The 17,122-nt window shown below is 31.1% G+C and overlaps 1 protein-coding gene across 2 annotated transcripts in view; it reads right to left on the reverse strand.

The window, feature by feature from the left end:
• Window positions 1–585: 585 nt before the first annotated feature.
• Window positions 586–17,122, reverse strand: part of LOC124369822 (vacuolar protein sorting-associated protein 13) — a 249,003-nt gene continuing 232,466 nt past the window's right edge. For both annotated transcript variants that reach the window (XM_046827945.1, XM_046827944.1), the window contains 7 exons: window positions 16,681–16,798; window positions 13,685–13,806; window positions 13,318–13,487; window positions 9,450–9,564; window positions 7,970–8,107; window positions 6,357–6,512; window positions 586–3,812 (listed from right to left, as the gene is read on the reverse strand). In XM_046827945.1, the coding sequence (XP_046683901.1) occupies window positions 3,711–3,812; window positions 6,357–6,512; window positions 7,970–8,107; window positions 9,450–9,564; window positions 13,318–13,487; window positions 13,685–13,806; window positions 16,681–16,798 (921 nt within the window). In that variant the 3' untranslated portion in view covers window positions 586–3,710. The remainder of the gene's footprint in view (window positions 3,813–6,356; window positions 6,513–7,969; window positions 8,108–9,449; window positions 9,565–13,317; window positions 13,488–13,684; window positions 13,807–16,680; window positions 16,799–17,122) is intronic.

Consider the following 17,122-nt stretch of genomic DNA (forward strand, 5'->3'; position numbering starts at 1 on the left):
AAAACAGTTTAAACAAGAGTTACTTTGGCCAAATTTCCAATAAAAATAAAAATAATCATAGTAACAAACAAATAATATTACAGATACATTTTGAAACATTTAAATTAATATTATATTATTACATTGGCTATTATTTTATTAGTTAAGTAGAGCATGCTCATATGTTAGATTCTCTGACTCTCATTCCCAACTTCTGACTCTCAGATACACACCTCTCCCCCAACCCTATGCACATTTTTCACCAATAACTAGCCTCATCAAGGCAATGGTAAAGTTTCATCATTATATCATTAAAGCAAAGTTTTTATTACTAAAATATTTAAACCCTTAATTTTTCTAGTGATATGAGTGATTGTGGATTAAAATTAACATAACATATAACATGATTCAATATGCAATCTTCTTGTGTTGAGTAAGCAAGTGAGTTATGACTTATTTACAAATAAGTTTGAATTTTATAAAATGTATCGAAAAACAAAATGGTATGAGCAGGAGAAACTATCCAAGAAAATTATAAATTCATATTTTGTAAAACTATATAACTGGAGAGGTTTTATAGGGAAAACAGCAAATTAAAATACAATCCTCATTAAAAATCACAGTTTATTATGAAAATGCTTCTGCTGAGAGCCAATATATCATCAAAACTGCATTCAAAATGTTAAAACATGGTGATAATAATAATTGATAACACAATTGATTGTAATGATCAACAAAATATCTTACTCTAAACCAACACTATTTAAAAACGTTAATTAGTATTATGTAAAACTCAACATAAGTATTACATAAATTCACATATTAATTATAATATTAAGTAAATAATTCTACTTAAAAATATTATTATATTTTTTAAATAATTTTTTATCTAAACTACACATACATAACTGTAATATTTCTGTTGTAAGCAATTATGATTGAACATTGTGCAAAAACAAGCTTAAGTATATCAAATGTAAACTTCAGTCACATATTTGGTCTTCACCATAGACTAACAGCAATGGTGTTAGAGGCCGCCTTTTACACTTATTGGAATCTATTCGTAATAAAGAAGTACAATTTCAAAATATAAGAATTTAAATTACAGTGAAATAAAGCAATGAATTCAAATTTGTATAGAACATTATATTTAGAAGGATATTGTATAATTATAAACTTGTAAATGAACCAATATTACTTAGACTACTTCCATTCTAGAGCACAATCAATTATAATTTAAATTTAAATATAAAATTAGGCATATTTTAGCTGTCATCTTCTATAGTGTGTTCAATGAAAGCTGGCATAGTAACAGTAATCTTGCCTTCTATAAACTTTGAGACATGCAAAGTAATCTTGACATCATCGAAGTATACTGGTTTACATGTCACCAAATCATAGCCCTAACAAATTTAACATCTTGAGATATTTCGGCCTGCTGACATAGGTTTTGTGACATGTATGACTGATAGTCCAATTAGTTTATTCAATGGATGCATATATAATTTGAGTTGATAGGATGCATTTACGTGTCCTTCTTTTAAGTAAGTTTTACATGACAAGTTAGTCCTAATGTGATTCTAATGCAAGAAGAAGATAAGTTTTTCAAACAAAAAATCATGGAAACGCTCGACAATAGTTTGTTACTGCATAGATATAGCTATTCAAATCAACATTAAATATTTTATATTAATACATTTATAGTATTTGGCTGATTCGGAATACATATTTAACACAAGCGTATTAAAAAAAAATTAATACCCAAACGCGGAAAAACAAATAAGAACATATAAAACCAACTTGATAATAAATCACCTGAATTATAGACAGGTACGCAACATTAAAATCCAACCTTCATTAAAAATCACAGTTTATTATGAAAATGCCTCTCCTGAGAGCCAATATATCATCAAAACTGCATTCAAAATGTTAAAACATGGTGATAATAATAATTGATAACACAATTGATTATAATGATCAACAAAATATCTTACACTAAACCAACACTATTTAAAAACATTAATCAGTATTATGCAAAACTTAATATAAATATTACGTAAATTCACATATTAATTATAATATTATGTAAACGATTCTACTTAAAAAATATTATTATATTGTTTTAATAATTTTGATCTAAACTGTAATATTTCACATACATAACTGTAATATTTCAAACAAATGAGAACAGATAAAACCGACTTGATTATAAATCACCTGACTTATAGACAGGTACACAATCAAAAATATACTTCAAAATATTATTTGTAGACAAAACAATACTCTATTGTAGACAACTGAATTAGTTGAAGGAAGGAGGAATACGAGAATTTTACTGCCATGACGTCTAGAATACTTTCAAAAGGTCTTATTTATGTTATTTTCTATATTCCGTGTGTTAACCTCATGTTCTGTGGATGAATCTCAGTATATTCTATTCATTTACTCATGACTAGGTTGACCTGCTTTGAGGTAACTTATCTTGACTTCGAATTTGGAAGTCACACCAGATTTTAGTTAAATAAATCATTACTTTTTTCCAACTAACCATTAAGTGACCTTCTGGGCAACCTTTACAATTCATAATAATTATTTAACAACAATACAATACCCTTTTAGTTGATTGTATTTCATTGATATAACAATTAATAAATTTTGTTTTACACGACACAGAACAAGACAAGACTAGAACTTGCTAAAATTACTTTCCTTTTCAGATATAAATATATTATATTCTGCTGTAGAGATTTATATTTCAATTTAAGCAATAATATATTATTAAGAAATATGTTATTAAGAAAGCATTAGTGTTTTATAAAACACAGTCAGTTATTGTATTTTAATATGATTGATTTTTGTATTTTCATAAGTTTTTTTTTATTATGCAAGAATTGTTGTTTACATCATTATACAATTAGTGTTCTTAAAAATTATAAAAAGAACTCAATATTACACTATTTTCTTTTTCTACCTTAATACCTTAGTATTCAGATTAAAATAACTAACTGTTTATAGTAAATTATTTAAGACAATGGAAATAAAGTGACTCAAACACAAAGTGTAATATTTATAAATTGTGAAAAATAGGTTAATCATTTATCAAACAAATTAGCATACTATTAATATTACTTAAATCTATCTACAATACCACAATTAAATGTAATGCTAGTTAGTTTTAAAGCTTCTTGATTATCAAAATTTACACGCTTTGTACATATAAGGCCATATCCAAAAATTATCTATGAAAAATGTTACAAATAATATGTTTATTAGTTAAAAACTAACAAATAGATGTAAACTTAAAGTAGCAAAAAATAATTTTTAACTATAAACTTTGTTTATAGTTTAAATTTAACACGACTGTGATTTTCTGTTAAATATACATATTAAAAGCTAACAATAATATCTGGAGATTTTCTTAGTAATTTCAGTTTTAATTTCAGATACAAAAAAAAAAAAAAAACAACAACAAAAGTGATCAAAAGTATTATTTGAGTGCACTTACAAACATAAGATTGTAAACAAACTGTATAGGAATTTAAAAATCATAAACAAATAACAAAAGTAATATGGTGTGTAAATTCAACAACACATTTGTGCAACCAAAAGGTATGCAAGTAGATAGCATACTTAAACAAGCTGGTAACCCGAATATCTGGCATGACAATAGTCTTATAAGTATACAATAACAAGAAAGCAGACGTATGTGTTAGCTATATTGGATTCAGAGGCTATGAAGACGTACTATGGCTTGAGCTTGGACGAGATCCTCTACGAACAGAGTTCAATGGAGAGACAGCAGACATCAGATTCTGCATTTGTTCAGCAATTAACTGTAAACACAAAAGTGCATTAAAAGTCACCTTAAAATTTTCATCGTCAGCATAGAGAAAATAGTTATCACACTTAAAAAAAGCACATAGTATAGTTCAATTTTCATTTACAGTAGCTTTTAATTTCTATTTTTACCCCAATATATGAAATTACTTGTGGATACAATAAAGTAACAAAAAACAACAAAAAAACGATTAATCCTCACCTAGGAAATTACCTTAATCGACCTGATGGGAGTCTTGATCGCCACAAACTGCTTTATCATTGCTGTCTGCATTGTGCGTTTTGGCTCTTTTCGAACGACTTATTAAAATATCTACTGACAGTATTGTTTTTCTTGTTTATTGACAGTGATTTAGTCGATTTCATTACAATTCCCTTTGACTTGTCCTGCTACCTTGCAGAATTATTGGAACTATTTGTAATTTCCTGTAACTAATGTTTTACTGACCTCATATTGTTATATTATTTTCAGTTTTGCTGTTAGCTCATTCATTCTTTACTACTAGGATCACAAGTCCAAGTCAGTGACTACATGATAGGGAATAAGCTACACAATTTTCCAAATACCACCACATTATAGAGAATCCAACAAGTTTTACAACAATGTATTGTATGTAACATTTCTGTTTGAATAGAGTTGTTAAAATAATAAAAACACTATAGTGTTCTGTTGACTGCCACAAGATAGCGTCACATGTACTACAGACAACAAATCTAGACATCATTGTATTGGATACTAGCAACATAAGTCTGCAGTATTGTTGAGTTTACTGCTTTGTAAACATGACGTTTTCTCAAGAGCTTCGAGTTTATATTGCTGAACAGCATTAAAAAGCCCATCTAGATGAATTAAAAATTAAAAATAAATGAAAATTTTTATACTTAAAACATTAATAATTTATTTAAATTGTCTAAAAAATTGGACACTGGCAATCTATGTCAAAATTGCAAATTTATAACTTTTCGGATGCTGCCATCTTTTTGCAGCTATCCAATGTGCGATTGGGTCTTGGCTCTAAGGTTAGCATGTATGGCTCTTGTTTTTTAATAATTATTAACCATTGCAAACGTGTTCGTGCCAGTCCTATGACTATACTTGAGTCCTTGAAGTTGATTTAACTCATGTTGATAAAAATTTTGTAAGAAATGTCCAGATACTGTAGTGCCTCATAATTCAACAATAACGAGACTAATTGCCTGTTTCCGTAAATGTGAATCAGTTGCAAATAGGAAGAGAACTGGGAGGCCGGCCACCATTTTAACTGACACTATAATGGATGGTACTGTAGACAGTGTTGTGTACAGAGACACCATTACACAGTTTATTACATTGCTTGAAAATGATGAACGTGATTATTGGTTGTAGCAGGACAGTCCCATAACTAATGAAAAAATGCAACTCCTTACATGGAATTTTTGGCGTATTATATCTAAGGGCTATGGCTCCCAAGATCCCCTAATTTGACGTCTCCATATTTTTCCTGTGGGGTCACCTAAAATAAAGTTTTTAAAAACTAGCCGCATACACTGGATAAATTGAAACTGAACATAACAATGGAAATCAACATCACTGGAAACGTGCTGAACAAGTCATCAAACGTGAAAAAAGAGTTCATGCATGCATTATTAAACACGGTAGCCATTTAGAGCGTTTGTTGTAAAAGCGTAAGTAATTTGTATGTACTAATTACTTACATTATTACAACTATTAAACTATTACATCACAAAATAAAGATTGGAAAATATATTTTTATTGACTTTATTATTTTTTTCTTTATAACTACTAGAATACCTTTTGATTTGAGTGACTTGATTACCGTGTATAAGAACATAACTGGATTTTTCTTGAAATCAATAGAGGAATTTCCCAAAGAAAGAAATCAATTGTCAGCCGTACGAGTTGTGTTAGAAGTTGAAATGGGATGGTGTAAAAAAGGTTAAAAATATATAAAACAATATTTTTTATCAGATTATATTTTTCTCAGCTTGACACACTTAAAACTGACTGTACATTTACTTAGTATTTTTTTATGAAATCGTCCATGACCTGTACTCCCTAAGTTGAAAAAATTGTATTACCATATCCTAAATCTCAATTTTTTTAATCCGTTTCCATTTAAAATAAATGGGGATTCAATAATTTTGGTATATGTATATGTTTGTATGTGAGTGTGTATTTCTTGATTTATAGGTTTATAAGTTATCTTGTTCACTCTGCAACAGACATTGTTTACACAATTATCTTGAGATACTTCGGCTTCACTGTGGAGCTCCATCTTCAGTTATGACATGTTAAAATGAAACCCTTTTATTTTAGATGTTCTAGAGTTTAAAATCTCTAGACAGAAAATGGCTTTCCAAAGGAAGCTGAAAATAATTTAAGGTAAGTAGGTTTACAATATTTGAGTGTGGTATGAACCAGAATCCTTGGAATAGTCACTACACCAGCCACACAAGCCTATGAACTATGATCTTGTAACTAAACTAATATATCACTTAGAGTAATCTTTGATATCAAACATTTCAACTCATAGACTTACCCTTTTCTGATCTTCATTTGAAATTGGTAGTAGCTTTACATCGTTTGAACGAAACAGACCAAGCTTCTTTTTGCCACCTTCCAATTTGATCTGGATGCCCTCAGGTACAATCATAGGTGGTTCCGTTAATTCTCCCCAAACGTATGATAAGTCCACCTATTAAGATAAACAAAATTATCAAATTTTAAATTATTTTATTCTTACTCTCAATATGACTAAGACTTTAATGACAGTCTCTTCAGTTACAGAGTTTATCATTAGGGTTATGAAAAGGTTGGGTCTTATCTACTTTGTAGCCTATGAAATTTAATTCCAACCTACATAGCTTGTATCACTGAGTGGTATTGTGATATAGTACAAGAACCTGGAAAATTGTTTTCTGTGACACAATGTCAGTAACAATAGACTGACTAACTCTTGCGGATGGCAGTAGTTGGGTTCACAACAAAATACCTGTGTTGAAGGTTTAACTATAGCAGTGTGTGAAGTACAATATTGATGAGCTTAAAAAAGCGGCGTTTCATCTGGAAGTGCATCAATGACGCACTTCAGGATTGGTCAATAGAAGTACTATTTATTGGCAAGATATCTGGATGTTGTTCAGACCAATGTATTCAGGAAGTTCTAAACTACAGACTTTTATGCATACAGGGTGTAACAAAAAGGTTGGGCTGGCTGTGATTTTCAAATTCTGTGTGTAATTGTAAGCTAAAAATGAAGAATAACTTTTTTTCCAATTTGCACTTTTTTTAGCCACTAGTCGATATTTTATATTATAAAATGCATTTAAACGTATTTAGACTTCGGCATTGATAGTCATTTGCTATTTACATGATTTTATTTCCTACTCTATGGGATTATGATCTATGAAATAATGTTGGCAGTCACCTAGAATATCGGAAAAAGTGGTTTGTTGCGAACTCGTTGTCGAGTCGCGGTCGCGGTGGCTGGGTAGCCGTTTGTTGACGTTCTGAACGATAGGTTCTGCTAATTTGTCATCTGCATTGTTATTGATTTGCTTGCTATTACTTTAGTTTACAACAATTGTTTTGTGAGTAAATACAATGAATGAGAGTATTGAAGACAATCAAGTACTAGAAGAGTTACTCAGATTTTCAAGTGACATTGACAGTGATGATTTATTCCAAGATGACAGATAATGACCCTGGTTTTACTACCAATGGACTTGTTGAAATTATTTTTTACTTAAAAAAACATATATCAGTATAATACTAATAAAAACTTGTATTCTTGTGTTTTTATAAATAAATGTTTTTATATAAAATTGTACAGTTTTATATTTATTTCCAGCTTCTGATGAAATTGTTGATGGCCCTGGAACAAGTATGTTTTTTGGTAAACTTTTTGTTTTCAAAAAAACATGACATTTTTGTGTTTTAAAACAAGACTTTCTGTTTGAAAATATTTATGCATGAGCATTTGTATAGATAGAGGAATTTTGTCTTTGACTTTGAAACTGGGTGGATTTTGACACCCTTAGTCTCGAAGTACTATCTAAATGGTATGTCATGGTCTGAAAACGTAAGACCACCAGGTACGGATACCACCGGTTATGAACTTGTTTATCGTACACTGTGAATTGTTAACCTTACCTGATTGCCACCAAAGATTTCGTTATGGCTTAGCACAAGCATACGTTTGTCTGTCAGAAGCAGTATCTTCTTGGAGTTAGCCAGAGGAATATGGCAAACATAGACATCCGTTACGTAGTATTTACCCTTCTCCAACTCCTGAAACACAAAACATATTTTAGCAGGTTGACAAGATAGTTGATTTAACCCTTATAACGTCACAGACGCCGTATGGCGCATAGACAAACTATCTCCAAACGGCAAAGACGCAGTACGGCGCATCGACACAAAACCGCGTCTATAGCAAATTTAAGTTCCTTTTAAATCCGATCAATGTCACTAACGGTATGCATCAACCATGTGTGTGGGTTATTGACCTATGTCAAGCGTCAAAATATAGCTGTCGCGTTACATTGTTTGAAACAATAGACGCGGTGTCTAGACACTCTCCCCGCCACACGGCACAGACGCCGTACAGCGCGCGCTCTTTTGTTTGCAGTTTGGCTTCAGGTAGTGCGTGTCTAACCATCGCTGAGTTGGTTTCCTTCGTCGTGTTTTTTGTTTATATGGTTTTTATTTATTTTTAATTTTATTATATATAATTTATTATAAATATAATTTATTTTAATTATATTTATATAATTGTCTGGTAATGTTTATAGTTTAGCTAATAAAATTTTGTGTGCCTTTTATTTTGACTTTATTTATATCTACAATTTAATGTCCCATAAATATATGTACGTACAAGATAATTTTAAAATTTTTACTTTTTTATACTTACCATAATTATAGAAAGTAAAAATAAAAATGAACTTTACACATTTAAAATTTTTTTTTTTTTAAATATTGTGCCGTTTGCTGGAAGTTGTGAAAAGATGTACTGACGTTATAAGGGTTAAAAACAAAACACTAAATGCTTATTCAGAGCATATAGTTATAGTAGTTTACAAAATAATAACCATAATACAGTACAAGAGATTGAAAAAAGTTAGGATACAACCTTTAGGTCATTGAATACAATACCTCATAACTGTATTATATACACAGTGTTCAGGAACACAATTATAAGTAACACAACTTTCATTGGAACGGGTAAGCCTACATATGTTAAAAGTTTCAACAATGAAACATTGAAAGCTGATAATAGTAAAGAATCTAACTATTATTCTGTATCCGCACACATAAGTAAGATATAGCTGTGATCTGTTTTTAAATGTTATGTTTGAATTTGTTCAGCTCATTAAAAATTGATGTCTGTTGTAACACATTGACAGTGTTCAGGTTTTCAGTTAAAATTCACAAAAATTACAAAATGTCCATACCAGTTAGAGGGGAGGGGGAGATTTTTTCAGGAGCCCAGGTAGTATTTTGGTATTCTTACCATTTTCTAATTGTATCACTACTTAGTTCAATTTAAATAATTTTGATCAAACAGGTTGTGAGTGATCTAAATTTGTTTATAAACTGAAGTGTAATCTTTATTTGTTAGTGTTTCAGGTACCTTAAGTAGCCTGTTTCCTTCAGCATCACGCCTGCAGTACGGCCGTACTAGGTTATCTGGATTAAAAAACCGAGGATGTCTCAGCCTAGTGGTTTCTTCTCCAAGCTCTGCATACCTGAATCCACAACAGACAAAATGTAAATATTCTTGTCAATATTGCTTTACTTGATTATTTATAAAAAAGTTTGAATGTAGAAATTGTTGATCACATGAATTAAAAAAATACAGATTTACTAGCTTCGACAAAAACTTGTCAGTAAAATCTTTGAAGAACTGCAGAATAAATAATTTATGAGTGTCATTATAAGAACAGTTTTGTAGTATAAAAAGAAAAATTCCACTAAGAACATAACTTTCATAAAAAAAATAACATTTTCTGTGCTACTAGTACACTAACAATTAGCAGGTAGTTAAAGTAAATAGTATGTTAAGTCGAAAAGAAAATTTTAATTAAGGAGTATCACAGGATAGTATTTTAGGATCAATATATATATATTATCTGGCGTATGTAGATGATACAGCACTAGTAAAAGCACATAAGAAGCAGAAAAGTGATTGAATTTTACATGCCTCAACAATGGTTTAACAATGAACAGCAAGATATGTAAAATTAACTAACACCAATTGCAATTCTGATATATTGGAACAAGTGAAGTGAACTAATTTTGTTATTTAGGACTAATGATAGATAAACACTTAATGTAGAATTGCCATATTAACAGAACTTGCCAAAGATTAAGGATATTCTTAGGAATTCTGAACTATTTAAAGTTATACCTACTAATACATCACTGAAATTGATGTACTCATTATTATTCCAGTCTATATTAAGGTCATGAGGAAGTGCAGTATGTAATACGAGTCAGGCCCATACTCAGACTGATTTTTTCAGACAATTTTACCGGGCCCACCCACGTCTATTTGAAGGGACCGTATTGACAGACGAGTTAGCTCAGACTAATAACTGTAACACTCTTATAGGCTTAAGTTGTAATATCGTTCATTGCAATTTCAAAGAAACTGTGACTATTACTTTAAAATAATAATTTTACTATCTAGATCATGTATATTTACTTCAATCAAATATTAGTTTTTGCTTATAGTGTATAATATTTTAAATACTACACGCAGAGAAGATTAAAACAGCAAAAAATAAATAACTTTCAGAAAATAGGTGGATCATTGTTTATTATCATATTTTATCCTGGTTAAAAGTTCTAATTTAACCCATTGGCGACGGATGACGTATATTGCCCGTCATCATGTATACAGCGCGTAAAGACGGATGACGGACAGTGTCCGTCATGAATTTTGGGATTTGTTCAATCGATATAATTCTCGGTTATTTGTATGGTTATTCCGTTCACCAACAAGCGATCGATAGTTGAATCGTATTATTCGGTATCTAACATCCGAATACAAGAAACTGAATGCAAAAACCGAACATAAACCTGAATACCGTAACTGTTTGCAATAGAACAGCGATCAGTCGAGCAACATGGCGTCTCGCGATGAAGTGTTTCTCCGTTCGTCGGAGTTATCTGCGTATGTGGATAATGTACTGAATGAAAGTGATAGTGATAGTGGTGATTTAGATGGCGAAACTGTGAATATCAATGACGATAATGATGAAATCAGTGACAATGACGGGCGAAGTGATAGTAGTGATGACGATGACGACAATGACAATAGGCCTAACCTCCAAACTTGGACCTGGACAAATGACACAAACACAGTAAGGCAAATCAACTTTACTGGAAATTCAGGTATAAATCCAATTGTTTCCAGGCAATTGAATGCTGATTGTACAGAGCTAGATGTATTGAATCAATTTCTAACCAATGAGTTCTGGGATAAAGTTGTAAGTGAAACTAACAAGTATGCTAGGGAGAAAATTCTTGGTGGAGGTGATGTTAGGCCTAATAATAATTGGACTGATGTAACCAAGGATGAAATGAAGGCTTACTTTAGCCTTGTTGTTTTGATGTCACAAAACCCAAAACAAAAAGTAACTGACTATTGGTCTCGCAGACAAATAATTCATTGTCCTATCTATAGTGAGGTTATGTCACGCGACAGATTCAAATCTATTTCTAGATACTTACACTTTTCATCCTCACTTCTGCAAACTGACAAACTAAGGAAAATCCGACCAGTTGTTGAATTACTTTTGTCATCATTCAAAAGGGTATTCAAACCTGGAAAGTTTTGTTGTATTGACGAAAGTTTGATGTCCTTCCGAGGAAGGTTAGCCTACATCCAATTCAACCCTTCAAAAAGGGCTAGGTTTGGAATTAAGATTTATAAGGTATGTGATTCTGTAACAGGGTACTGCTACAATTTCAAGATATACACTGGGAAGGAAATTACCAATGACACTACAATGCTAGTTAGTGAACAAGTTGTTTTGACAATGACAGAAGACTTAGTTGGTGAAGGTCGACTTATGTTTATGGACAATTGGTATTCATCGCCAAACCTTTTTTTGGAGCTCCTAAACAGAGATACTTATTGCATTGGTACATTGAGAGCCAATAGAAAAAATGTTCCCAAGGAAATAAAAAAAGAAAAACTGAAGAAAGGAGAAATAACATTTCGCTCAAGTAATAACATGTTGTGTCTGAAATGGAAAGATAGGAAGGATGTGACAATGCTTTCAACATACCACGAGAGACCAGATTTCCAAGAAGTAACTTCTCAGCGAGAAAGTAGAAAACAAAATCCAGTAGTAAGCCTCAAACCAAATGTTGTTGTAGATTACAACAAGTATATGTGTGGGGTAGACAAGCAGGACCAAAAACTTTCCTCCTTTCCAGTAATGCGTAGGAGTGCCAAAGGGTACAAAAAAATATTTTTTTACCTTTTTGATATTGCATTATGTAATGCTAGTATTGTACACAACTTGGTCACTAAAAAGAAAATTCATCTTTCAGAATTTAGGCTAAACATTGTTGACCAGTTACTATCAACAGTTCAGCTTCCTGATAGGCCTACAGGAGGGAGGCCTTCACTAGACCAACCAATGAGGCTACAATGTAAACAATGGGGACATTTCATTGAAAAAATTCCTCCAACAAACAAAGCTAGACCATCCAAAAGATGTAAAGTGTGTTATGATCACGGAAGGCGATCAGAAACAATTTACCAATGTAAAAAATGTAAAGTTCCTTTACATTTGGAGAACTGTTTTGAAATTTTTCATACAGTAAATAAATACTAAAAAAAGTAAAAATGTATTTGTAATTATTTGTAAATATATACCACACATGAATTCCACAACAAAAACTTTTTACAGGTAAGTTATACCACCATAACTGAAAAAAACTATTAAACGTTTTTTAAACAAAAAAAAACTCAGTCCTGGGTTGTCACAATAGCGTTAAAATCTCAGTCTCCAATGGGTTAAAGAAAAAAACATCATTTCACAACACTATGACTCAAAAGTGTTTGAACTCTAATAGTCACAATGAACAAGTCTCTGTCAATTACACACAGGTTGAGGTATGTAACTGGCTGACTAACTGTCGAGTTGTCACATAGCTGCTATGGTAGAACAAATCAACATATTGATATGATTCAGTCACCACTAAGCCTGCACACAGACAATGCAGTTATTATTTTACCTCAACCGTAGTATTACGTTATAATTGCATTAATCATACTAAATAATCTGAAGTTTTGTTTTCCCTTTCATCACACGTTACTATTTTATTTATTATAATACAAGAAGTTAACATAATGACGTGACATAGATATTTGTAAATATCAATTTCTTTGCTGTCTGTAAATAAATTTTTTAAAGATATACTTGAATTAACATAATGACAAACCTATCTACATTGAGCAGAATATATTAGAAAAAGTATACCTTTTAACAGCACTGAATGATCCACTGGCAAAGTCTATGACTCCTGCTGTGGGTCGGGTGACCAGGCCTACAACACCCTTGCCGAAACCCTTGACGAACCCTCCTACGCCCTCCTGTCTCGCCCCTGAGATGGGCTTGGTGAACACACCTCCTACACCTTCCACAACACCCTGTTAAAAACACACTTACTATGAATATGATTACATGTTGAATGGTGATTTTAATGAAAAACAGTTTACTACCGAACTGACACTGTATGTATCTTATCACAGAATTATAAAACTTTAAATACAAACAATTAACTTGGTTGCTGTTTTTCTAATTGAAATCTCACGAGAGAGTATAAATTGTTTAAATTAACTCTCACCAAGACAAGTCCTTTGCCACTGTGAGCGAGGCCCTCTTGCACAGTGGCTGGTCGATAGTGTAACGCCTCACGACGTTTGCGTTGGTAATCTTCATCCAATGTGAGTGCAGCAATTCCTTTACCTGAGCAAAATATCAAACCAATTTCAATTTTAATCTGTCATTATTAAAACAATTGAATGACAATTAAAATTAATTGCAAACAAATTTAAAATATTTATCTGTAATCATTTTACACAATAGCACTGTATCTACAACTATACTCAGTTTTGTATCTAAATAAATTGAAGGACAAAAATATTTAAATCGATAAGAGCTATTTTGTCAGATTCTCACAAAAGCCAGTTTAAACCTGCAAATGATGGACAAGAGAGTGAACCTACAGCAATTGCCAATTAGTGAGTAAATATAGTTTTAAAGTATTAAAAGTTTAAAATATTTTAAAATCATCTTTCAACATCAGTTTCAACTAAATATATATAATGATCCTTTATTCCATGTACCGTACATTGTTCAATTAAACAAATGCACAGTGTTATATGGCACAAGGTTTTTAAAACATGTAACAATATGTAATTTTTATAATTAACTCTGTGTATGTGTGTGTGTATTAATAAATAAATAATATTTATTTGTCATATGAACTCTTATGAGTTATTAACAAAGTGGAGAATACAGTCAGTTGAGACTAAGTCAAATAAGTTCCTCAAGAATATACAAGAGTTAAGAATGAAACTTTAAAATATAACATTTAAAATAGATTCCAACATACTTTTATTGTTTCAAATAAACATACTTGACCTCATTACTTATCTTAAAGAAGATCTATAAAAAGACTGTGATTGATACATGTAATGAATTCAAAAATATGATTCCCACTTTTAGTTCATCACATAAATACTATATACTATTAATATAAACTAAAGTAAAGGGTGATGTGTTTACAATTTTAAAACTTAAATAGAATATGGTCTACAGTAGTTGCCAAAAATTTATGTTAGACAACAAATCATATATGTAAATATTAATTACAGTTTGTATTTGCAATTTTTTAAACAGGGGCTTCCAATGTTCAATTGAGGTTGCCTTTAACATTATTCTAACTACTTTCTTTTGTAAAATCAGAATTTCTCCTATCCTACTGCAATTACCATACAAAATTATACAATATCTAAAGACAGACTGGAAATAAGCGAAATATGCGGCTTTAATGTAATTTTGGTCAATACATTGAGTTAATTGTCTTATAAGAAAAATTACTCTGGATAGCCTGGAAGTATTGTAATCTACTTGGACTCTTTTGTGTGTTGGTGTCAATGCTCCAATCTTGAAATTATGTGCTGCCTATATTTGTGAAGTGTTAACTTACCTATTTAATGAATGTATTAAGTCTGGCATTTTTCCTGATGTATTGAAAGTTAATAAAGTTATTCCTGTACATTTGAAGGGGCCTAGAGATCAAATCTGTAACTATAGACCAATTACGATAATTCCAGTTGTGTCAAAGGTTTTGGAACGTCTAGTTCACAAGCAGGTAGTTTATTATCTGGAATCTAATGAGTTAATTAGTAACTGTCAGTTTGGGTTTCAGGCCAAACGGAGCAGTACTGATGCAGTTCAGTCTTATGTAAATGACTGTTTTGAGGGAACACTGTAAACCTCTTTTTCTAAAATTTAATATTTTAACACTGCCTTCTATTTATGTATTATATGTGCTATTGTATGTAAAAGATAATTTTAACTCCTTTCTAACCAAAGTAATATTCATAATTACTAAACACGTAATAGAAATAATCTAGTAATAACAAAATGTAATTTTTCAAGCACCCAATCCAGTTTCAAGTATCAAGGAATTAAGCTGTACAATGCATTGCCTTCAGATATAAAAGAATTAAGTAGACCTAATTTTAAGAACTGTGTAAAACATTATCACTCAAATCTTGCCTGTACAGTGTTTATGATTTTTATACTGTATTAAGAGACAATTTGGAATAGATTATTTTAGACTAGTTATTTGACGTTGTTATATGTATGTACATTACATCTTGACAATAAATGATTTGATTTATAACAGTATGGATGAGATATTTTGTCCCGTCCAATTAGCAATTCTGATCTTGTAATTAGTAACAGACACAAGATAGAAACTTAACCTGAGCAAAACCCTATTTCGGTGTGTTCCCCTCCTCAAATCTGGCCCTTCCATTATTATCACTACTCTATAATAATTATTTTTTGGAATTTTTACTTCGTAATGCATATCTGCTCTGAACTTCTTAACAGTTATATCTAATATTAGTACAAGTATTTCTTATAAGTGGAGGCCAAACCCATTATCTCATTTTATGAGAAAAGGTAGATCAAGAACTTTTTGAAATATTACATATTATAAAGTAATACTATGTTCGGCAAATATGGACCAAAACTTCTACAAACTATGTGTAGTGCCTATAAGACAGGAGCTTTGTGGAATCTATTAGATTAGTGATACTATAGAACAGTATCAATTCTCTTTATAAATGTAATTTTAAAGTAAAATAAATTTGTAATGTGTACATTTTCAATATTCTTTTTGACTTGACACCCTTTTTTAAACTGTGCCCCAATGGCACGGGTTGCACAACCTTAGAGCCGTCCCTGCCCAGTAATTAACCAAACTGAAACAAAATTTGGGTATACATTTTTTCTCTAACAGAAAAAAGCAAGAGTTCAAGACAACATCTGGCTGCATTACATGATGCGACATTTCTTTGATGAAAGAATTAAAGTTACCAAAAGTTAAAAAATGTATTGGGCTTAACAGGTACTAAGAAAAAAATATGTGATGAGTTAAAATGAAGATATCCAAATTTGTACCTTGCTTTAGTTTTTGAAGTGAGTCATAGAAAACAAAATGATTACTTTTTCACTCCACTCATGAACAAGTCATTGAACAAGCTTAAGGAATCTTAATTTAGATATCGAAACATACAAACTACTCCATGTGACTGTATTTACCCATGGCACCCGTAATCCTAGATACCGCACCAGCTGCACCACCTACTGTATGACCAAACAGACTACGCACTCCCAGCACCAGGCCCTCAGCAAACTCCCCAGGTCCTTGAACAATTCCCTGAAACACCATACCACTGATTTTTCTTTACAGTGTAAAGGATGAGACAAATCTAATATAAAATAGTCATCACCTGTTCAGAAGTGCAATGAAAATTTGTGGTTCTATAATAATTTTGCAGCTAAATGTTCAAGAATATTATGCATTTATTAATTTTATTTTTAGTGTTATATTTCATAAAATAACAAATGAAAATCTGCACATATAACATTAATTTTGTATTATTTTACTGGAAATTTTAGCGATATAAAAAAAAGAGTAAAATTATTTTACGTATATTAATTATATCATTTAAATATATGATACCATAAAGTAAACTATGTA

The sequence above is a fragment of the Homalodisca vitripennis genome, chromosome X, assembly GCF_021130785.1.
Source record: "Homalodisca vitripennis isolate AUS2020 chromosome X, UT_GWSS_2.1, whole genome shotgun sequence".
Taxonomy (NCBI): Eukaryota; Metazoa; Arthropoda; class Insecta; order Hemiptera; family Cicadellidae; genus Homalodisca; species Homalodisca vitripennis.